The sequence below is a fragment of the Anomaloglossus baeobatrachus genome, chromosome 8, assembly GCF_048569485.1.
Source record: "Anomaloglossus baeobatrachus isolate aAnoBae1 chromosome 8, aAnoBae1.hap1, whole genome shotgun sequence".
NCBI classification, from domain to species: domain Eukaryota; kingdom Metazoa; phylum Chordata; class Amphibia; order Anura; family Aromobatidae; genus Anomaloglossus; species Anomaloglossus baeobatrachus.
The window spans coordinates 10038034-10063303 of NC_134360.1; the positions used below are offsets into that span (position 1 = coordinate 10038034).

The following is a 25270-nucleotide window of genomic DNA, read 5'->3' on the forward strand; positions in this document are numbered from 1 at the left end:
TCAGGTGTTGGTTACAATAAGAGCAATTGCCGCATCTGTGGTTACCTATAGGGGCTGCCTTTTCCAACCATGTTTTTTGTGGAACAAATCTTTTTATTAACATGTTCCCTAGGTTTTTTGACCTTCTATAGGTGATTTGGGTTTGTGTACTGCTATCCCTTGTAGGTCTTTATCATTTTCTATAATTTGCCATTGCCTATTAATTACAGATCTTATTGTTGTATCCATTGGTCCAAATTTAAAATTAAACCTGAACCTCTCTATTTTACTAGTGTTATTGTGAATTTTTTGACTATTTTTATTCACTACCTGGTTAGGTTCCTGTTTAGATCTTTCTAGGGCCGTAGATATTACATCTTGTGGGTATCCCCTCTCTCAATCTATCAGCCAGGCTATTTGCTTGTTCAAGAAACCGTTCCCTACTGCTATTCAGTCAAGAAAGTTCTATGCAGTTCCTGACTATTCTTCTAGAAAAAAAATATAGAAAACACGAAAGTCACACAAGTATTAATTAGGCTGAGAAAGGAACTAGAATCCCGTTTTTCTAAGGAACAATGTTTACTTTTTCTGAAAAACTTGGACAAGAAATTGTTTCAAACAGTTATTAAAGAAAGAAAAAAAAGTGAATAAAAATAGGCAAAACTATCAGACCCCTCTTTATAAGATTTAGGGAACATCTACATTCTATAAGCACAGGTATAGGAGCCACACGTCTGATCACACATGCATGAGGCACATAATGGTGACCAGAAATTGTTGCAGTTTGCAGGTTTAGAGAAAATCACACCATCCCCAGCAGGAGGCGACACACATAAATACCTCCTAAGAAGAGAGGCACGCTGATCATGGAGACTAAAGCTATGGGGTCCATAGGCTTCAATGATAAAAATGACCTGATAATCTTCTTATAGTCTGAAATTATATGTGGTCGCGGTCACTGATACAGCATGACATAATGCAATGGATAATGATATATATTTTTGTTCCCCCCCTTTCTTTCAAGGGATAATAAATTGTTGTATTATATATAACGTTATATCTAATGATATTATAGCAGGATTTAGATACAGAGAGAGAATCACATGCTGCACCAGTCACTGCGGTAGCATAGGTCTATTTATTTATCATGTTGTTCTATTTTTTGTTCTGCCAGAAATGACTTTTAAAACTAGAACTATTGCTAACATTTTTCTGCCAATGGATTGTGGTATTTTTCTGTGAAGGTTTTGTTTTTAATTGTAACATGTGTCTGAAAACGCCCTATATAAGAGGCTAATATCCATGTTGTTTCTGTATGGACCCGTGAAAGCACCCCTCGAGGGGCGAAACTGTACCGCAGTCCTCGTGCTCTCCTCCCTCTGCATCCCTGTGTTTGTCTCACCTGTCTGCATGAAGCATTACTAAAAATCAACTTACACCGCAGAGTGCTGCCATTCTATTTCTTCTGATGAACTGTACTAAATGACTGTATTTTAACCATCTCCCAATAGTAAATTATGATTGTAACAATCTCAATCATCTTTTTTAAAATTATATTAATATAGGCATTATCCAACAGATTTTTTTGCAAAGGTTGAAAGAAAAAACTAAAATAATTAATGCTCATCCCTCATTATTTCCTTTCTTGATGTGTATACCGCCCCCCTCCTCTCCGGACTATCCACAGATAGAGGATGTCAGGTACGACAGGAATCCGGCTTGTCTGATTGCCAATACTTTTGTTCTTCCAAAGAAAAGCCGTCCCGTTTATGGAGGAGCTGGAGGGGGGAGAGCTACCAGCCAAACTATTGTTTCACAGACTATGGCAAAAGGGAGGTGGAAAGCTCCAAATGTCATCTTACGCACCTCTTAAGGTGGTGTCACACACAGCGACGACGACAACGACGTCGCTGCTAAGTCACCATTTTCTGTGACGTTGCAGTGACCTCCCGTCGCTGTCGCTGTGTGTGACATCCAGCAACAACTTGGCCCCTGCTGTGAGGTCGCCGCTCGTTGCTGAATGTCCTGCTTCATTTTTTGGTCGTTGCTCTCCCGCTGTGAAGCACAGATCGCTTGTGTGTGACAGCGAGAGAGCGACGAACTGAAGCGAGCAGGAGCCGGCGTCTGGCAGCTGCGGTAAGCTGTAACCAAGGTAAACATCGGGTAACCAAGGGAAGCCCTTTCCTTGGTTACCCGATATTTACCTTAGTTACTAGCGTCCGCTGCTCTCAGGCTGCCAGTGCCGGGGATCCCTGTTCCCCGCACTCCAAGCCAGAGTACACATTGTGTTAATTACCCGATGTGTACTCCAGCTACGTATGCAGGGAGCCGGCACTGACAGCATGAGAGCGGCGGACGCTAGTAACTAAGGTAAATATCGGGTAACCAAGAGAAGTGCTTTCCTTGGTTACCCGATATTTACCTTAGTTACGCTTCCACGCGTCGCTGCTGGCTGGGGGCTGGTCACTAGTCACTGGTGAGATCTGCCTGTTTGACAGCTCACCAGCGACCATGTAACGACGCAGCAGCGATCCTGATAAGGTCAGATCGCTGGTCGTGATCGCTGCTGCATCGCTATGTGTGACTCCTGCTTTAGGTTTATACAAAGGACATTAGTGCAATCGTAAAGAGGACCAACCACCAGGATCTTCCTATACAGTGTGTCCACCGCCATTAACTTGAGATCGTGGCATTTTAGTTAGGTACCCGGAATATTGAGATTTACCTTGCCGTTGGTTTCCGGGCTTACATGCATTGGCCAATTCATAAACTAAAAATCTCATTTTTTCATATAGCAGTAATGCAGTACCAGAGTTCCCTTATACATTGATGGCATTTAGTGTGCGGCTGTATCCATATTGTATTAACTTGAGATCGGCGGCAGCTATAGGCATAGAAGTGGTGTCTAGGTAAAGTAAAGAATCCATGCGCTACGCAATGAAACCACCTATAGCGCCACCTGGTGGAAAACAACGGAGTTAGCATTTTTATCTCGAAAATGGAACGAGATAGAGAAAAAAAGTGAATTACAAAGTTGCAGGGCATCATCAATTCAATATGAATCGACACCTTGCACAGAAATGCTATGATTAGAACGTGTAAAACGAACAAGGCTATGGACGTGAAGCGATACCTACTGAGACCTTCCTACAAATCATTGGGTATGGTGGCTGTGTGGCCTCCGCGCTCACCTGACCTGACCCCATTGGACTTCTGTGAGGTCACATCAAACAGCAGGTGTATGCGACCCCTCCACCAACATTGCAGGACCTACGACCACGTATCACAGATGCTTGTGCAAACGTGTCACCTACCATATAGCACAACGTGCAGCAAGATGCAGTATGCTGTGCAGAGGCCAGATGTGCATTGCAGCTGACGGGGGCCATTAATGAGCGCCATAGGCGTGACCAGCATTCAATGTTTTGGGGGGTCATGGGTTTCATATCACAGCATTTCTGTGCACGGTGTCGATTCATATTGAATTGATGAGATGCCCTGCAACTTTGTAGTTCACTTTTTTTCTCTATCTCGTTCCATTTTCGAGATAAAAATGCTAACTCCGTTGTTTTCCACTAGGTGGCGCTATAGGTGGTTTCATTGCGTAGCACATGGCTGCTTTACTATACCTAGACACCACTTCTATGTCTATAGCTGCCGCCGCTCTCGAGTTAATGGCGGTGGACAGGATATGGGTGGACACACTGTATAACCTAAAGCCAGTGCTATACTGGGGCTATCAGGCTGATTCTATACATACCTTTGTCAGATTGGATGTATACTTTCTGAAATATAGGCAAGTTTCTGAAATACACTTATGTGATTGACAGTGGCTACAGAATATCTAACATGTGGGTTGGGTTTTGTTGGTTACTCCCGCCCCTGTCTGTCTACTTCTCTTGCCTCCCCCTGTAATAACAGACAGGGGGAGGAAGGACAGGCAGATGACAGGGACGGGAGCAACTAGCAAAACCCAACCTACATATTATATATTCTGCAGCACCTATCAATCAAATAACAGGGCATTTCTCAACCTTTACTTGCCTGCATTTCAGAAACTATACAGCTGATCTCCCAACTAAAAGGTATGTATAGAATCAGCCTGATAGTGCCAGTATAGCACTGTATGTATAGAATCAGCCTGATCGTGCCAGTATAGCACTGTATGTATAGAATCAGCCTGATCGTGCCAGTATAGCACTGTATGTATAGAATCAGCCTGATAGTGCCAGTATAGCACTGTATGTATAGAATCAGCCTGATCGTGCCAGTATAGCACTGTATGTATAGAATCAGCCTGACAGCACCAGTATAGTACTGTATGTATAGAATCAGCCTGATAGCGCCAGTATAGCACTGTATGTATAGAATCAGTCTGATAGTGCCAGTATAGCACTGTATGTATAGAATCAGCCTGATAGCGCCAGTATAGCCCTGTATGTATAGAATCAGCCTGATAGTGCCAGTATAGCACTGTATGTATAGACTCAGCCTGATAGCACCAGTATAGCACTGTATGTATAGAATCAGCATGATAGTGCCAGTATAGCACTGTATGTATAGAATCAGCCTGATAGCGCCAGTATAGCACTGTATGTATAGAATCAGCCTGATAGTGCCAGTATAGCACTGTATGTATAGAATCAGCCTGATAGCGCCAGTATAGCACTGTATGTATAGAATCAGCCTGATAGCGCCAGTATAGCACTGTATGTATAGAATCAGCCTGATAGCGCCAGTATAGCACTGTATGTATAGAATCAGCCTGATAGCGCCAGTATAGCACTGTATGTATAGAATCAGCCTGATAGTGCCAGTATAGCACTGTATGTATAGAATCAGCCTGATAGTGCCAGTATAGCACTGTATGTATAGAATCAGCCTGATAGTGCCAGTATAGCACTGGCTTTAGTTTATATAGGATAATCCTGGTGGTTGGTCATCTTTAAGGCTCCCATTGGATTAAAGTTGGCTGAAACCCCTCACCATATTATAGGGGCCTCCTGACTCCACATATGATGTTGGGGTACACTTGACTTTTCAGGGTAAGCCGCCGTGTGTCTTCACAGATGCTTGGACAGTAGCAGCGCTTTGATTGAAGCTGGGGATCTAGCTCTGACATTTCCAGCATTGGGGGTGTTGCAGCACTTTGCACATGACACAATCGCTTCATTACTTACCGCTATGTCCAGAAATAAAAACAAAAAGACACCCAGTTCCTTTATCACTTTTATTGATACATGTGACTACCCTTACACAGGCAACTTGCTACACACAACCTTGTATTAATGTCATTAACACTTTTCATTCACTAGGCAGACCTTTATAAAGAAGCGCCGATCTACGCCGCGGCGACCGCTTCCACGTTCCGATCTGTGTAAAGGTTACTTGGCAAGAGTACGTGCATATGACATGTAACTGAAGAACACTTTGCCACTAAAAAATAATGCACATTAACATAATACAGTACTTTATGAAATCATTTCAAATAAATACCCACAGAACTGATGAAATCATTTGCAGTAACAATATCTTAAAAGATCAATACTGTAAAAGATGAGCCATATAAAAACCCAACATCTAGAATCCAGACTGTTTTTCCAGCAAACAGAAACCTTTTTTTTCCCCCTCATAACACGTAATTAACATTTTTCAAAAAGTTTTTTTTTTTTCTTTTAAGTCACGTTGCAAAAAAATTTGCAAAAAATGACGTCGGTTTCCGAGTACCAATTACAATTTCCTTTTGGCCTCAACAAACAGCCGGCGAGCGGAGCTTGTTGATGCCGCTTGCAGATTCTGTTTCCTGAAAACCACAGCAGTTAAATACAACATGCAAGAGCAGATATTAATGTGTTGTTTCCCCACATTTGCTAGCGATAGAATGATAAGGCTAAGTCCACCACCGTACACAGGTAACAGATAAGTCCTCGCGTCCCCCCTCCCAGAGACGGGCGGACCACCACCACAAATGTGTCCGTAAGATATCTTGCTATATTAAAAAAAAAAAAAAAATCAAAAGCTATTAGTTTTGGTTTGCAGACATTAATTATTCGTCTCCATCCCTGAATTTGCAAGGATCTGCACTGAAAAAGAATCACTGATCAACGGAATTTTTTACAATTTTTCGTTTTTTCGGAGACGTGTCTCCATTGAAAATATGCAAGATGATGTTCGCTTTGTCTTTTGCACTTATTGCTCCGCATGGTTTCCTTAATTTTTCCAGAATTTTTTTAATTCTATTTTTTTTTTGTTCCCCCCCCCCCATCGAAGATTTCTCAAAAAGGCACTACTGGTATCCATAACAAAGGCGTATTTGACAAGTTTACTTCTGACGTTTCTAGATGTACCAGAATTTGGCACAATAATAAAGAAAACAAAAAGAAGAAAAAAAAAAAAGAAACAATTCCAATTTGGAATTTAATTGGTAACAGTTGTAGAAAATTCTGTTCATCAGCAATTCTCGATTTCCTAAAAATCAGGCGATTCTGAACTTTTTAGGTAATACTACTTATTAGATGCATTTTCTTTTTTTTTTTTTCAAGTGCCTATTACTGTTTTAACCAAAGAAAGTCAAGTTTTTTCCTTGTTACATTAAGCTATTCCTAAGAATAATAATATTGTATGAAAACCCCAGAATTTTCAGACCCTGGATTTTATTTTTTTTTTTTATGAACATGGCAGTTAAAAACCAGTAATTCAAAAACACAAAAAAAAACCCTGTCGTGAAAAAGCCGCAAGACAGAACATATAAAGGTGTATTAACCCATATCGGTATATTCCCTGCAACGTGCTGATACGTAAATCAACAAGCACAAGCGTTAATACTACCCAGAAAACAAAAAAAAACGCCATGTGGAGGCCAATAATGCAGCCACTACATGTTAGAACATTTCTACATAAAATATATTGGAACAAAACAAAAATTAATAAAATATCAAAAGTGCACAGGTTTAACAATCGGATGTAAAATAATAATATTAATAATAATAGAATAATAACAAAAAAAAAAGAAACCTTTACCCAACTTTTCTGGAACATTGGATAGTTGGACGTAGCGTTTTGTTCAGCACTTGTAAGTTTTCTTCCCCAGCAGCATATTATAGTAAAGCTTTTTTTGTTATTCTGAGAATATATTTTGATATATTAAAAAAAAAAAAAAAAAAAAAAAAGAAATGGGAAGGAACGCTTACTGGAAAGCATATCAGGTTAAAGGAGGGCGCAGTAGTTTCCCGTCTTAAATATATGGTTTTTGGGGGGAGTTTTGTGCCATTGGCTCTAATATGTCAAGAGCTACTCGGATTGGAGTGACACTGGGATCGCACGTTCTTCTCCAGGAACTATTCTACAACTGAAAAAATGGAAAAATAAAAATTAGAGATTTAAAATAACAAAATCGGGAATTACTGAGAAGGAGCTGTGCAGATTTAGGTTAGTTGGAAAAATAAAAAGAAGCAAAGGCCAGGCAGGCATTAGTGTCCAGGCAAAGACGAAGCCGTCGCCTCCTGCTAAGGAGCAACTTATGCAAGGAAGCAAATGTCTTACAGGTGTTGAACAATATCTGCTGGAGCTCTGAAAAGGGAAGCCATTTTTGAACATTTTTTGCATTTGTGCACTGGACATGCAAGAAGAAAATCAGTGAATGCATTATATAAATGTTCACGGAGAAGCAAACCCAATGCGCCCATCCCCATGCAAAGGAAAAATAATGCCTAGAGTGAATAATGCGTCTGTGATTACAGAGAAAAGAGTCAGTATCACAACAACTAATAATATCATTGTATAATATGGCAAATATAGGACGCCAGTCTAAGAGCTTCAGCCAATTCCAAGCTATCCGGAAAAAAAATATCACACCATAGCCAAAAGAAGAGCAAATAACTAAAATTATATCATTAAAAAAAAATGTTAAATAAATCTTTATCACTATACTAAAGAAATAAGAAGTGAATCTGTGCAGGTTTTAGTAGATCAGTTTGTTTGTGCTAAATATGTCGTCATTCCCCAAAAGCAAAAAAACAAAAAAAAAATAAAAATAAATAAATATTTAGACAAAAAAAATACTAAAAAACAAAAAGATTGCTAAGAAAACAAAAAGAAAAACAAAATTCAAAACAGTTAAAAAAAAAAAGTAATCTTTTAGTCGATTTTTTTTTTCTAAGAAAACAAAAGAAAGAATAACCAGAAAACTAAAATAAGACATAAGATTACGAAGAAAAGAAAAAAAAAAAGAGAAAAAAACAACCAAAAAAAACTATAAAATAAGACCTAAGAAAAAAAAACCTAAAATAAGATTCCGAAAAAAACAAAAAGGAAAAAAAATAAAATAAGACTAAAAAAATTACTAACAAAAAATAAAAAAAAATTAGGCTAAAAATATTAAGAAAGCAAAAATAAAGAAAAATAAAAACTAAACTAAGACTAAAAAAATTACTAAGGAAACAAACAAAAGGGAAGAAAAAAAACACTAAAAATAAGACCAAAAAAATTACTAAGAAAACAATAAAAAGGAAAAAAAAACCCCAAAGCCTAAAATAAAAATATTACTAAAAAAAACAAAAAAAAAAACCAGAAAAAAATACTTAAAATTAGACTAAAAAGATTATATTAAGAAAAAAAACCTGATGGGTGGTCTCAATTGGTGAAACTATGCGAGTGACATTTCCTAATATTATTGTGCATTTCTTTTAGAAATTTTTCTAAAGAACCCACATTACTGATCCTTGTAAGAATATAGGAAACATTAACTAGGAATATATAATGTCTAAAGATTTTATGAAAAAAAAAAAAAAAAAAAGCACCACACTGCTAACATGCCAATCTGAATGCTTGTCACACTCCAGCACTCGGACAATCAGGCGGGTCCCGCGATTACCTGGATCTACTTAGCGGCAGAGTGTCGCGACGCAGGAAGCAAAGTGCTGATAATCTATAAAGAATGGCAGTGATGTGACAAGAAGCGGCGCCAGGGTCACAGCATGTAGAAAAACCATACAAGCAGGTTAAAGACTTGTGTTAGGGACTTGTGTTAGGGACAAGGACACAATCCGTTCCCACCTGAATCCGCATAAGAAGCTAAATATATGTAAAAACTGCTAAGAAAATTCCAGAACAAACAGGGCTTTACAATAGTCCAGCATTACAAAGTAGGCACTTTAAAGTGATTTTTTTTTTCCTTTCCCAAAATAAAACCCATTGTGCCGTATTTCAACCTCCGACCAATTAAGACTTTTTTTCCCCTTTTTTTTAGCACAATTTCTAGGTTTTCTTTTACCATTTTGTTATTTACTTGAATTACAAAACTGCCATTGTCTGATTCCTAAGCGAGGCACCGGCCCCTGGGGGCCGCATTTCCGTCATTGTAGAGCCCTGTTACGCTATGTGCTTGCATAAATAATGCGGATTTCTCCTGACCGTGATCCCGGTCGTATTCTATGACAATATAGAATAAGAGGTGTTAATACTAATTTATAAAACACGAAAAGAAAAAAAACCTAATTCTGGAGTAAATCGGTGAGACGTGGATTTGCCGGGACGGGCCACGTCGTCTCCTTTTACAGCATGTTTTTTGGTCTGTTCCTCACTCTGGAGCATCAAGTATCCTGCAGTCTAATTTGTGTATACTGTCAGCTTGTTAATACTTGAGCGGATTTCCCCCGATACGTGGCACACTGGACTAGGGGGCATTGTTTTCGATCTGTGCTCCTATTGACTTGGATTAATAAAATGAAAGATTAGCAAAGCATGCATTAGCTGTAGTGCAGGAGATGCTCGTGAAAGGTGGCAGATGGCGAGACCTGTGCTAAACTTCCCTGACTCCTCCACACCATTATATATCACCGGAACGGTGCACGATACAGACACATGCGTTACAGCCGGCCCCCGACCTCCTGGACCCGGCACCGGCCCACCAGATCGGCGACCTCTGAAGCTTTAATCACTGCTACGAGATGGGCACGACACTCTGCCTCTTATAATTAGCGTTTCGCTTTCCCGTCCAAATTATTTCTCATCTGCAATTATCATTTTGGAAGCGCCCACGTCTTGTAACCACAAAGCGGCTGAAAATCACTTCCAGACTCGGCGGCACAGACTGACATTTTCTGTTTAATCCATATATTTTTTTTTATATAAAAGGTAACTTTTCTTCATGCATTAAAAAGAATAGCTGCCCAGAATCTAATGCCGGCTCGCGAATATAATGCAAGACCGGTCCAAAAACAGTGATTATGGCTTCAGTTTGCAATCCATTCCCCCCAAAAAAAGAAAACCGCCCGACAGGTTAACTTCGGAAGTGCTGCTCCGTCTCCTTCCTGCGCTAACGTGTCGCAAGCTCCCCCCGTACAAGTGTTAGTTAGGATTAAGCTTAGCTTAATAATACCATTTGCATACACAGTGTAACAACAAACCAGCGCAGGTTAAGTGGCTGAAATATTGTAGCAATTGGCGTTTTCATGCGCAAACTATCCAAGCGGGAAAAACAAAGCTCGGCCTCCTCTAGTCACAGCAGATCTTATACTTCTCACTGCAAAACACCTGGTTGTTGAGGACAGAGGCCTCGGAGCGGTCGGCACAGGAGCGAGCGTGACTTACACTGGGGTTACTAGTTTTGGTTTTGGAGGTGGATTTTGTGCGCACGCGCCTGGCCTGCTCGTTGTCAAGCTCCAGATGCTCCAGACGTTGCGTCAGTGCCAGCTTCTGCTGAATGGCCATGCGGAGCAGAGAGTTCAAGGTCTTCTTCTCGTCTTCTGCGGCCGCCAGCTGTCTCTGCATTTCGTCGAGCTGCGTGACGTATTCATCGCATCTGGGGGAGAATTAAAAAAAATAAAATTACATTTTAAACACTGACAACTGGGTCTGCTTGGAAAGTGTAGGACGAAGATTGTTCCTTTGGGTTCTTTACCGCTCAAGCACCTCACTGGTGGGGTCAGGTTTCCAGGAGTGGGACTCTTGACCATGGACGGAGAGCAGTATTGTACGTCAGCTTGAGTTGGGCACCCTCTCTATAGGCCTACCTTCAGGTAATGTTTACACCTCTACAATGCTCTACGATGAGCACTTCATCTCAGTTTCCATTTAAGCCTACCCTTAGGTAATGTGTATATACGAGTAGGCTCGGTTGACACCTGTACAGCGCTCTACGATGAGCACTTCATTGCAGTTTCCATCTAAATGCCCTAAAACCAGGTTTCAGACCAAACCCCGGTAGAGCCATTCAGTATAATGGCGCACATGGATTCACTTTAGACTCTGGAACCCGTTCAGGCGATGCCCATCTTTTTAGGTGACCACAAAAGTGCAGTCTACTACACAACTGCCCCCTACCGAGAAGCCCCGTCGGAGCCATTCAGCACTTGGAGTCTCTTTCGCCCCCTGGAGTCCACAGTGTCCAAGGTGACTCCATGTGCCTAACGACTCCGATGGAGGGGCCCTATATGAAGCAGTTTTCTTAAAGCCTGGATGCAGTACTCCGGCACACAGGATAAATGTGAACTAGGCATTGCCAAGGTGTCGGGCCCAATTCTGTGCACAGATTTCAGTCGAGCGTTGGTGAAATATATAGAAGCCAGGTGACCCTTGTTATGGGCCCTTCAATACTTAACAAAATGATTCCTGATTCAATGATTCGGTGTTGTGTCCCCAGAACGTCTGCAGGTATTCGGCAGCACATCGCCCTGTGTAAGTGTGATTTTATGGTATCTATTAATGATCTAATCGGTTTGTTCATCGGCTGATCGGTGACATTTTACAAGATTGTCCTTAATCCCCAAATCAGGACATTTAATCTCATTACACAACCATAATCCCAAAACTAGCGAAAACAATCTAAAGCACCCACTATTGCACTTTTATGGAGAGGTTTAGATATTCTACACCACTTTCTTGACCAGTAGGATTGACCCGGAATATCGTAGATAGTTGGGCGATAAAGGAGGGTCTATGGTAGATAGTTGGGTGACATAAGGAGGGTCTATAGTAAATAGTTGGGTGACATAAGGAGGGTCTATGGTAGATAGTTGGGTGACATAAGGAGGGTCTATGGTAGATAGTTGGGTGACATAAGGAGGGTCTATGGTAGATAGTTGGGTGACATAAGGAGGGTCTATAGTAAATAGTTGGGTGACATAAGGAGGGTCTATGGTAGATAGTTGGGTGACATAAGGAGGGTCTATAGTAAATAGTTGGGTGACATAAGGAGGGTCTATGGTAGATAGTTGGGTGACATAAGGAGGGTCTATGGTAGATAGTTGGGCGACATAAGGAGGGTCTATGGCTTAAAAATTGCTGAGAAAATGTATGAGCTATAATGACATGTAGACGAATGTTATTCCGATTTCTGGAGAGGCGCTACTTGTAATCTGGGTGACCTGAATCTGACTTGGGTTCCCAGATGAGCCCCCTCTATTTATACCTCCGATTTCAGAGCTGCCTCTATATAATTACTCTGGAGCTCCCCCCCGGGAGCCGCCTTCATGTTTTAATAAATCCCTTTGTGCCCGAGAAGCCTCGGGAAGACTTCGGTCTCTGCAGCGCTAAATGGCTGCAGACTAATTGCTGCACTTACTTCAAGCAACAGAACTTTTCTCCCTTAAATATTACATTATGTATGACTGGCCCAGGCCCTAATATTACACTCCGCCAATCTGAGGAATTATTCATGTATTTGGGGACCTTTTGGCTGATATATGGCAGAGACCTTGGAATTTTTAATACGGAGAAGATGTAATTTTATGTTTTAACTTTAAAAAGTCTTCATTTAAAAGGGGCCAGTCCCAGTGACAAGTGAACATCAAAACCCCTCTCTCTTATCCTCTCTGTAATGATTTCCAAACCAGAGGGAGGGCCGAAAACAGGCAAGCGGGAGGGCCGAAAACAGGCAAGCGGGAGGGCCGAAAACAGGCAAGCGGGAGGGCCGAAAACAGGCAAGAGGGAGGGCCGAAAACAGGCAATAGGGAGGGCCGAAAACAGGCAAGAGGGAGGGCCGAAAACAGGCAAGAGGGAGGGCCGAAAACAGGCAAGCGGGAGGGCCGAAAACAGGCAAGCGGGAGGGCCGAAAACAGGCAAGCGGGAGGGCCGAAAACAGGCAAGCGGGAGGGCCGAAAACAGGCAAGCGGGAGGGCCGAAAACAGGCAAGCGGGAGGGCCGAAAACAGGCAAGCGGGAGGGCCGAAAACAGGCAAGAGGGAGGGATGAAAACAGGCAAGAGGGAGGGCCGAAAACAGGCAAGCGGGAGGGCCGAAAACAGGCAAGCGGGAGGGCCGAAAACAGGCAAGCGGGAGGGCCGAAAACAGGCAAGCGGGAGGGACGAAAACAGGCAAGCGGGAGGGACGAAAACAGGCAAGAGGGAGGAACGAAAACAGGCAAGAGGGAGGGACGAAAACAGGCAAGCGGGAGGGCCGAAAACAGGCAAGAGGGAGGGACGAAAACAGGCAAGAGGGAGGGACGAAAAGAGGCAAGCGGGAGGGCCGAAAAAAAGCCAAGAGGGAGGGCCGAAAAAAAGCCAAGAGGGAGGGCCGAAAACAGGCAAGCGGGAGGGCCGAAAAAAAGCCAAGAGGGAGGGCCGAAAAAAAGCCAAGAGGGAGGGCCGAAAAAAAGCCAAGAGGGAGGGCCGAAAAAAAGCCAAGAGGGAGGGCCGAAAAAAAGCCAAGAGGGAGGGCCGAAAAAAAGCCAAGAGGGAGGGACGAAAACAGGCAAGCGGGAGGGCCGAAAACAGGCAAGCGGGAGGGCCGAAAAAAAGCCAAGAGGGAGGGCCGAAAAAAGCCAAGAGGGAGGGCCGAAAAAAAGCCAAGAGGGAGGGACGGCAGGACCAGATCATGGAGGAAAGGAATGATGAAGTTGTTTTTGACACTGCCCTGGAAGGTGAAAAAAGGAACAAAACAGAAGGGTAAAAAATGAGGGATCAGTACGGAATTTTAAATAAGTGTAAATTTTATGTTTTTTTAGGCATTGGACAAACCCTTTAAAGTCATCCACAAGTAACTGTACTGTCCAATTTTAATGCAAACACCATGCGCTGAGCACAACATGAATGGATATGACTCCTCTGTGCGAGAGCAGGCGCTACAAGGGGTTATATAGATGAGCGCATCGTGCCACAGCACATACATCTACACACCGTGCGCTGAGCACAACATGAATGGATACGTCACCTCTGTGCGAGCAGGCGCTACAAGGGGTTATAACAAGCTCCATAAATTATTTGAGGACTTTATAGGGCAGGATTAGCTGCTGAAATCTCCTCGAGCAGTTGGCCTATATATAACCGGTGATCAGATCTGACTGATTAATGTTCTGTACAGGAATGATCAGCACAGATGGGCCGGGTGCTTAAAACCACTTTAATGAAGCCTTTTTGTTTGATTAATAGCATTTGGCAGGAGGGTACGTGACCGGCAGACACAATCAATTTTCAAAGTGAATTCTGCACGTTGTACCAATGCATGTGCCGAAATAATCCTAAATCCGATGAGAGGACACTATGATCACTGCAGACATGAAATGCAGAAACTGTCATTCACATCAGTGTCAAGGACATTCGGGGATATTGGTCCTAATAAAAGCAGCAGATCTGCAGGTTATAGATACACTGGGCCTTCTTATGACATTGACACCTGATTCTAATTAACTTATCAGCCGTTTCAAGCTGCCCAAGCCACGAGCAGCGGGAAATTCAGACAAGCCTCGTCCTTGAAGAAAGTGCGTCTCTACCCAGAAACTTTACTGGATTTCAAGAAAAAACTGTATAAAAAATGAAGTGGGCAAGGGAAAGGGGCAGCAGATAAAACCAGATAGGCGTTGCCCAGCTCACCTTGATTGACAAAAGGCACGAGGAGCAAGAGGCGCCGGGGGGCACGAGGAGCAAGAGGCGCAGCAAGAGGCGTAAGAGGCGCCAGGGGGGCACCAGGAGCAAGAGGCGCCAGGGGGGCACCAGGAGCAAGAGGCGCCAGGGGGGCACCAGGAGCAAGAGGCGCCAGGGGGGCACCAGGAGCAAGAGGCGCCAGGGGGGCACCAGGAGCAAGAGGCGCCAGGGGGGCACCAGGAGCAAGAGGCGCCAGGGGGGCACCAGGAGCAAGAGGCGCCAGGGGGGCACCAGGAGCAAGAGGCGCCAGGGGGGCACCAGGAGCAAGAGGCGCCAGGGGGGCACCAGGAGCAAGAGGCGCCAGGGGGGCACCAGGAGCAAGAGGCGCCAGGGGGGCACCAGGAGCAAGAGGCGCCAGGGGGGCACCAGGAGCAAGAGGCGCCAGGGGGGCACCAGGAGCAAGAGGCGCCAGGGGGGCACCAGGAGCAAGAGGCACCGAGAAGGTACCAGGAGCAAGAGGCGCCAGGGGGGCACCAGGAGCAAGAGGCGCCGAGAAGGCACCAAAAGCAAGAGGCGCCGAGAAGGCACCAGGAGCAAGAGGCGCCGAGAAGGCACCAGGAGCAAGAGGCGCCGAGAAGGCACCAGGAGCAAGAGTTCTAGGGTGGAGGGAAAAAGGCCCGGAGAAATCTTATGGCAATATTGGGCTCCAGAAAAGGACTAATTGGACCCTAGAAAAACTTAAGAGCACCTGGGAATTGGGTGAGATTGTTCCAATTACTTTAATAAGAGATAAAATTATATTCTGAGTGAAATTTGATTAGAATGCTTTTGGTGTATTCCTACTGTCAAATTTAGCTTGGAGACAGACGGACCAAAGAAACGATACATGTTGTTATGTGTTTTAAGCCATAGGGGTCAGTGATGCAACCTTTTTAAAGGTAACTTTTAGGTGTAATTATTGATTTCCACAATTTTGCTTTGTTGTTGGAAAAAGGCCCGGGCAAAGAGAAGAAAGTCTATTGAGCGGCCCTAATCCAGTGATGCCAAATAAAATGCACATGACTTTACCAGGGCACCAGAAGACGCCTTGAAAATGATGTGGCAAAATAAACTTCTTAAGTAAAGGGCCCTGTGCGCACTAGAAAAAGGATTTTTCTCAAGAAATTTCTTGAGTCTGAAAGATTACCACACTTGTGGTCAAAAAGCGGACCAATACCGCACCAAAAACCGCATGCGGATTTACCGCGGTTTTGTGCGTTTTTGGTGTGGTTTTTCCGCATTTTGGTCCCTACACTTTTTTAGCATTATCTATGGCAAAAACCGCAGGTACCTGCGGAAAAAAAAGTGACATGTACATTCTTTTTCTCAAGAAATTATGCAGAAAGAATTTTCTTGAGAGAAAACCAGAGTGTGCGCACAGCTTATTTTTTTTTCCATAGGTTTTGCTGGGGAATGTCTGCAGAAAGGTTACAAACATTTTCTTGAAAGATTTCTGCAGCAAAAACACACACAAAAAAAAGAAAAAAAAAAAAAGCAGGTAAAACTGCAGTGTATGAACAAGGCCTTAAGGCCCCGTACACATCCCACAGCTGTCGGCCAGACGATCCTTGGTCGGCAGCCATCTTCCCCCACACAAAGGATCGCTCAGCCTCACGCTCCTGTTCTCTCGATGGCAGATCTGGCTGCGGATTATTTCCAATAAGCACAAAACAATCGACCTCTGAAATAAGGCTCCGTCTCATCTACTCTGACTTACTAACATAAGGACATTTACTCTAACAACTAACCTTTTATAGCTTTTATAGCCTGAAGCCGGCACTGACAGGTGGGCGGGGGCTGCACGCATAGTAAACATCAGGCCTGCGTGATCATCCCTGGCTCCTACAGCCTGGAGTGATCATGTGTGGCTATATTCACTGCCCCCGCGTATCATCATCAGCATGGGGGGCAGTGAATAAGTACGGTATACTCACCGGTCACTGTTCCCTGCAGCATCGCGATGACTTCCTGTCTGCCGGCCGCTGATGTGTGTGGAGCCGTGCGGACAGCGATGACGCCATCCCTGTGCGCACGGCTCCACACAGGTCAGCGGCGCTGCTGCTGGCACAGACAGGAGGAGGAGCGATGCTGCATGGAGCGAGGAAAGGTGAGTATAATCATTTATGTTTTTATGTGTGCCACAGGATGCGGGCCATATACCAAGATGGGGCTATATAGCAAAATGAGGGTATTTATCATGATGGTGGCATGTAGCAGGATGGGGGACATATATACAGAGATGGGCATAATATAAAAGGAAGGAGGATCATTACCAGGATGGGGTACCTTAGTAGAGCATTAGGGGACATTACCCCCATAACAGTGTCAGCAGCAGATCCTCGCCCCATAACAGTGTGTCATGACCACATTTTTTGCTTAAAATTTTATTTTCCTGTTTTTCTCCTCTAAAACCAGGGTGCGTCTTATAGTCCGAAAAATACGGTAACTAAACTTATTATTTTTTATTTTTTTTTCAGCATGGAAAGTTATGAAACTTTACAAATCACTTTAAGAAAATGTGTCCTCAGTTCTGTGAGAAAAGAATGCAAATAACAGACTTCCAAACCCCTGCCTTCAGCTGCATTGCTATCAGAATGTACTGATGTGGAGTACAGATGATGGCAGTGATGTGTCAGCTCCTGTCTCCTTCTCTGATATCAGTATGTACTCATATTGAGTACAGATGATGGCAATGATGGGTCAGCTCCTGTGTCACTAACTCTGGGGAGAAGCTTCTGCAGGAGATTGTTCTGATAATCACAACACTCACAGGAGACAGGAGCTGACCCATCACTGCCATCATCTGTACTCAATATGAGTACATACTGATATCAGAGGAGGAGACAGGAGCTGATCCATCACTGCCATCATCTGTACTCCACATGAGTATGTACTGATATCAGAGGAGGAGACAGGAGCTGACCCATCACTGCCATCATCTGTACTCCACATGAGTATGTACTGATATCAGAGGAGGAGACAGGAGCTGACCCATCACTGCCATCATCTGTACTCCACATGAGTATGTACTGATATCAGAGGAGGAGACAGGAGCTGACCCATCACTGCCATCATCTGTACTCCACATGAGTATGTACTGATATCAGTGCATAAGAAGGTGAATAGATGGGGGAAAAGCTGGGGATTGGGAGCTGCTTATATGCATTTTTTATTTTTATTTATTTATTTGTATTTTATTAAAATGAATGAAGACAAATCCCCTAATAAAGTGATTTGCAAAGTTTCATAACTTTCCACACTGGACACAATTATTAGAAAATAAATGAAAGTTTGGTTATTCTTTGGAAAATGAGTGTATGGCTTCAGTCCGGGACATACCTTGTAGCAAACATGGCTCTGAGGGAGGAGAATGTAGCAGCGTCTTCCTTGAGCGCCTTCAGCTCGTTGCGCAGTTTCATCATGGTCTCCGTCACCATGGCTTTCTCATTCTCGTACTTGCTCTTCAAGTTTGCGAGAGCGACCTCCGCAGTCTGGAGGGAGAAAAAAAAAAAAATTAGAAAGTCACGTTGGGGAATTTTATCATTATGACCAAATTATTTTGGAGGGATAATTACATAAAACAGTAAGAAAGTGTCAATTTCAAATAGCAATTAAGAAAATTACAAAAATATGAGAGTAATCCCTTCTAGTGCTAAATTACTATTCTATCACTGATGTGCCATAAAGTACCAGGAGAATGTAACGGTTCCAAGCCTTAATCTGGAAAATCAGCCGTACACATCCACGTGACGCAGCGCGGCAGGACACGTTTCTTTACAGTAAAGATAAGATTGAATAAGAAATAGGATAAGATTCGTCCATTCAATCCAAGAAATGGCTGAGGATTCATCTGCTCTAGAGATTAATTGCAAATATATTCCCCCCTTCCGAAATAATGAGACATAACCTACTTTCCTCAGAGCGTATCACGCAATGAATAAATTATAATTGAAAATATAATTGCTTAAGCTCCATGTCAAATTGGGACTCACTTGTTTGTTGGCTTTGAGCACAGTCCTCAACGTCGCAATCTGTTCCCTCTTGGTGCTCAAAAGAGACTTGAGCTTCAAGATGTCTTCCATGAGCGTCTCTTTGTCTCTATCGACGGCCGGTCCGAGCTCTTGGCTGGCTGCTTGCTGCCGGGATAGCTCCGTGGTCCTGTCCACGGCAGCCTGTAAATGCTTGATCTGATCCCGGATTATAGCAATCAGGTTATAAATGTTCATGGGTTCTCTTCTAGGGTCAGAAACAGGCGATGGGATTGGAGATACAGGGGATCCGGACTCACTATGGCCATTTTCATTGTTCAACAGACCCTTGGAAAGAAGGATTGGCGATCTACGGCCTTTACCTTCCGGGCTGTGTCTTCCGCCTTTGCCCTCCTTGTAATAATCCAGCATGACCCGGTTTGGCGTTTCGTTGTTGCACATACACACATGGTGGTACAAATTGGCCAGCTCTTCACTAAACGTAACCAGCTCATCCTGAGCCACGGTGAGACTTCCTTGCGTCTCTCCAGCTACATCGCTCACCTTCTTTAACTCTTTCTCGAGCCGGACAACTTGGTCTCTGTCTTGCCGCGTGGTCTTCTCAAGCAAGGAGATCTTTTCTACCATGGCTTGTGTCTCACTCTCAAATCGGTTCTTGTCCTCTTCGTATTTTGACTCGCACTCCTCGTACTTGGTCTTCACCGTCTTCAGTTCCTCTTTGAGGTCATGTATTTCAGCCGAGGCTACCTTGTACTTGCATTCTAAGATCTCAGGACCATTGATGTCCACCTCATAATAATCTCCATCTTCGTGACTGTCCCGCTCCTTCTCGTTGTCTAGAGAGGACTGGCGTTCCTTGGAGGCATGAAGCTTCTTCATAGCATCTAGGTTTTCGGTGAGCCGGCTGACCTTGTCGTTCTGCTCGGAGAGAACACCTTTGGTGCTCTCCAGTTGTTTCTGAGATTCCTGAAGAGTCGATAACAAACCAACCTTTTCTCTTTCCATCTAAACAATTTGATAAAAAACAAAAACACATGGTCAGTACACAGGAACCCTCAAACCAACGTATAATATTACAAATCTGAGCCGTATACTGAGTGTCCTATTAGTTAGACTACAGTGTATTGTGATTTCGCTAACGTGAGTCACCCATCCTCACAAATGGTACCATCATTTCCTGACTGGTGGTGTCAGGCAATGGGACAACCTACATATCACAAATTGGCGACAGCAGAATTCATGTTCCACCCTTTGTACCCACACTTATCTACTGCTATGCGAGGTCCCAAAACAGTGAGCCAGCCATGACACCCCAACCTCCAACATGCCTGGTGGTGTGGACGCTCCCAAAGAAGTCAAGAAAAGCTGCATATGCACTGCCATGTATCTCACCATTGACACTAGCATTGGCAGCGCTGGATGAGGGGACCCCAATTCTGCAGTGAGACCCACATGCATTAGACAAAGGAACCCTTTTAAGCTCTTCACCTATTTTTCTTATTAAAGTACCAGTCCAGTGAAAGGGGGGGGGGGGGGGTTAGCACTGGAGTGTTGCTTTAAATCTAAGCCTACTGCTCCCTGTCATATAGTCACATTCCGGTGTTTTCACCATTTACCGATGCCGCTCTGGTCCCACATCGCCATCTTGTGACAGTAACTTCTGACTGGGCAGATGTCAGGTGTTATGGTCACAAGCTCTCAATGTATGTCTATGAGAGCCAGGATGGGGCTTTCATAGACTTGTACAGAATTGTGACCTCCGGCGCCTCCATGAAAAACTGGAGCTGCCAGCAGGTCACAAATCACTGGAACCCAACAGAGCGGTGGCGAGATCGGGTGAAGCTGCCAGAAGATGATTAGAAGACCGGGGGGGCGGCAGCATTTAAACAACACTCCATCAGTGGAATAAAAATAGACGGAGCGGTGCTTTAAAGTTTGCCCCAGATTCACCTAGGTAATACTAGTCATGTATCATTGGCTTTGGAGTGCAAGAACTTAGTAATTGGCAAGTAGTAAAATATAAACTTAAAGGAGTGGTTTCATCTTCAACGGGTAAAATTGCAAAATGCTTCAAAAACAAAAAACTTTGCAAATTATTAAATTTGTGCTCCATTCTCAAGAGCGGAGTGATGTTAAGATTTTATCGTTTACGGATTGCCTCGGTTACTGGCCACCTCTGTAGGCCATCAGCAGTGGCCAATTTCATAGGCCGCGAGTAGTGTTATAGACCTAGCAAGCACGGCTGTGACGCTAGCTGGATGCGGTCAGCGTCCCTGCGCTCCTCCGATGCTGCACAGGTAAAGCTGTCGCTTCGTGGCACAGAGCACAGTTCAGGCCATCACCACTGCCGTGCCACTGGTCCCAATTTTCAGGAGCACAGAGTTACCCAACTGCCCTGTATTATTTCCATGTATCGCTATTACTGCAGGGCATCTGCTCATTTTTTGTTTTTCTCTTGGGTTTTGTCTGTGAAATGGCCACGGTGTGAACGGGCTGCTACTGCACATATACCAACTTGTACTCCGGCTTGGTTTTTATATTTAAGGAACAAGTCTTAAACTTTTTGGTTGACTACTAAGTGTCTTGGCTTCCTTACTCTAAAGCTGTGCTCGGCCCCAGCTGATCGGGTAGACCACTGGAGTAATAAAGAACTGAAACCTATTTTTCCCTTTACCATAATTGTGCATTTTTGTTTAACCCCAAAATAAAAAAAGGTTAGAAATAAGTCCCATGTAACCAAAAATGATACCAATGAAAACTGCAACACGGCCTGTAACATAACAAGCCCTGACAATAGGAGAACGTAGCAGCCATGGCTTCTGGAATTTGGTGATAAAGAGAAATGTTCCTGATGTGTGTGTGCGCCTTAGTCATTATCCCTAGCAGTGAAGACCCCATAGCAGTGAAGACCCCATAGCAGTGAAGACCCCATAGCAGTGAAGACCCCATAGCAGTGAAGACCACATAGCCGTGAAGACCCCATAGCCGTGAAGACCCCATAGCCGTGAAGACCCCATAGCCGTGAAGACCCCATAGCCGTGAAGACCCCATAGCCGTGAAGACCCCATAGCCGTGAAGACCCCATAGCAGTGAAGACCCCATAGCAGTGAAGACCTCATAGCAGTGAAGACCCTGAGGGTTCGGTGTTTTGGAGGGGTCATATACAGATACCTGCATCAGTTGTTGCTTGAGTTTCTGTATTTCAGAGATGTTCAGCTCACTCAGCAGATCTGACACCAGACTTGGCGCTGGATCGTTCTTCTTGGGGGTGGACGCCTTATTATCAGCATTCATCTTGATGACTCCATTATGCTCAAAACCGTTCACGACGTCATCGTTGTTGGGCTCCGTGATTTCGTCGCTGAACTTTAGCCCATCCAGGGAGAAGTTTAGGTGGTTGCTGAACATGGAGTCGTTGATGTTCATGTAATGGGACAGCTCCTTCCGCAGGTTGTTCTTCTGCTCCCGTTCAGTCTTCAGGGTCTCCAGGGCTTCCTCCAGTTGTCTTTCGGAAATCTCTTTTAGTCGGATGGCATCTTCGAGCTGGCTGTTCAGGAACTCCGTCTCTTCCTCCAGTCTTTTGATTTCATGTTTGAGACCCTCAAACTCCACCTGGAGAAAATCATAAAGGAAAATAATCACACACCTGAGTTATGTATTCTATAGCACAATACTTGTGATATACAAGAAAAAAATGTTTGTAGACAGAGAACATGGAGGAACCAAGGGCACTCCATGCACCACTGTTTAGCGCCTCAGTACAACATCATAATGAATACATTCTAGGGAAGAATATCGCTGTAGCCCCGCATCCGATGAGGCATGCCGGAGGCCTATGGGGAATGCCGGAGGCCTATGGGGCATGCCGGAGGCCTATGGGGCATGCCGGAGGCCTATGGGGCATGCCGGAGGCCTATGGGGCATGCCGGAGGCCTATGGGGCATGCCGGAGGCCTATGGGGCATGCCGGAGGCCTATGGGGCATGCCGGAGGCCTATGGGGCACATTGTCAGCCCACAGATTGCCAAGGTGCTGTATTAGCTCTCTAAAACGTGGAGTTAGTATGGAGACATTCACAGCCAGCCTCAGGTCTTCACCCCTGTACGAAAGTTGAGAAGTGTCTAAAAAAGTGCTATTCTGGACAAAAACTATCCAAAAGTCAATCAGTATTCTAAAACAAAAACTATCAGGCCTACACATGCAAGTAAATGCATAATAATAATAATATACTATATATATATATATAAAAGACAAAGATACATAACGATCACAGACTTTTGAAATTTCCAATGTTATATTAAAAAGAATATTTGTAGAAAATAACTGTTCAAACAAAGCACAGTCGCTCAGTGAGCAGTTCAGTTCAGCCACCTGCTTGTTTTCTATCTTTCTTTGCCCTTCTCTGGTTCCTGAAAAGTCAGATGTCGATAAAGAGTAGGCTGAGATAGACGAAAAACAAATAGGCTGGATGGCGCGCCGAACTGCTACGCCACACCAAGGGTGCACCAAACTGCTATGCCAGACCAAGGGTACGGCGAACTGAAGGGTGCGCCAAACTGCTACGCTAAACCAAGGGCGCGCCGGACTGCTATGCTACACAAAGGGTGCGCCAAACTGCTATGCCAGACCAAGGGTGCGCCGAACTGAAGGGTGCGCCGAACTGCTACGCCACACCAAGGGTGCACCAAACTGCTATGCCAGACCAAGGGTGCTGCGAACTGAAGGGTGCGCCAAACTGCTACGCTAAACCAAGGGCGCGCCGGACTGCTATGCTACACAAAGGGTGCGCCAAACTGCTATGCCAGACCAAGGGTGCGCCGAACTGAAGGGTGCGCCGAACTGCTACGCCACACCAAGGGTGCACCAAACTGCTATGCCAGACCAAGGGTGCTGCGAACTGAAGGGTGCGCTAAACTGCTACACCAAACCAAGGGCGCGCCGGACTGCTATGCTACACAAAGGGTGCGCCAAACTACTATGCCAGACCAAGGGTGCGCCGAACTGAAGGGTGCGCCAAACTGCTACGCCAAACCAAGGGCGCACCAATCTGCTATGCTACACCAAGGGTGCGCCAAACCAAGGGTGCGCCGAACTGCTATGCCACACCAAGGGTGCACCGAACTGCTATGCAACACCAAGGGTGCGCAGAACTGCTACGCCACACCAAGGGTACATCCAACTGAATGGCCACACTAAGGTGGCACTGAACTGCTTGGCCACACCAAGAGTGCGCCTGTGCTTGGTTTGAACAGTCATTTTGTGCAGACTTCCTTTTAGAGCACAGACACTACTATTTACCTGATTTTGCTTAAGCACTGATACTTGTTTCTGCAGAGAGATGTTCTCCTCCTCCAGCTCGGTGTAGTCTTGGAGTAATCTGGCTTCTCGGAATTTGTACTCTTTGATGTCATCTCGCAGGCGAGCTCTTTGGACCTCCACATTTTGATTCAGCTGAAATGATAGAAAAGCACAAAACAATATGATATAGATGTAACGTATAAACAAATACACGTGATATAATGAAGCTTATCGGCCGGTGTATTGCATTGCTCTATTCTTGCAGTACAATAAATCCCACTGGCACAGGTCATACCAGTAACACAATCCTTCTACATAAACTGCCGGCGAGCCTTCACCTGATGGAGCCGGTCATCTGCTCAGAACCACATTGTACTAAATCTAGACACTAGAACAGTTAATGGAGGCTAGAAGACCAAGTATATTCATGTATCCTATACATGGAGCACAGAGTCTGCAAGTGCTGGATTGTGGGACCACAGCCATAAAGGCAAGCAAGGACTGACTATATGTTATAGCCAAAAAAGCTGCAAGATTGAAGCTCTGTTACATACTATTTACACTAGTTGAATAGGCAGTTTATCTTCATCAGCATTATGCCAGCACTATATGTGCTAGAACTTCCGTTTCCGCATTTTCACCATGTGTTGGTCCTGCGCAATCTCCAATAGTTTGCTTGCCTTGGACTTAAAGGGAATCAATCAGCAGTGTTTTGCTATTTAGGCTGGTTTCACACTACGTCTTTTTAACATCCGTTGAAAACGTTTTTTTAACGGAAGTACGGATCCTGTGCAAATCCGTTTTCATGTCAATGCATTTTCAATGGACTCGCGTCCACCTGCGTTTGCGTGCGTTTGCGTCCGTTAGACGCAGGATCCGTCCTTTGCGTTATTTTAACATGTTTCAAAAACGCAACATGTAGCGTTTTTGAGCTCCGTCCAAATACTGCAAATTGCTGGATCCTGACTATAACGCACGGAAACGCAGGTGAACGCTGCATGCTGATAGACAGGATCCTGCTTTTGGACTGAGCATGCCCAGAACCTGTCTGTCTGTCTGTCTGTCTGTCTGTCTGTCTGTCTGTCTGTCTGTCTGTCTGTCTGTCTCTCTCTCTCTCTCTCTCTCTCTCTCCTCGTAACCAAGATAAATATCGGGTATCCAAGGCCGATG

At 44.3% G+C, this 25270-nt stretch overlaps 1 protein-coding gene across 1 annotated transcript in view; it reads right to left on the bottom strand.

Moving 5' to 3' along the window:
- Positions 1-5195: 5195 nt before the first annotated feature.
- BICD2 (BICD cargo adaptor 2) overlaps positions 5196-25270 on the bottom strand; it is a 121542-nt gene continuing 101467 nt past the window's right edge. The window contains 6 exon segments of the mRNA XM_075321298.1: positions 5196-7327; positions 10570-10780; positions 18154-18305; positions 18807-19808; positions 21975-22415; positions 24101-24253. Of these exon segments, the coding sequence (XP_075177413.1) occupies positions 7322-7327; positions 10570-10780; positions 18154-18305; positions 18807-19808; positions 21975-22415; positions 24101-24253 (1965 nt within the window). The 3' untranslated portion in view covers positions 5196-7321.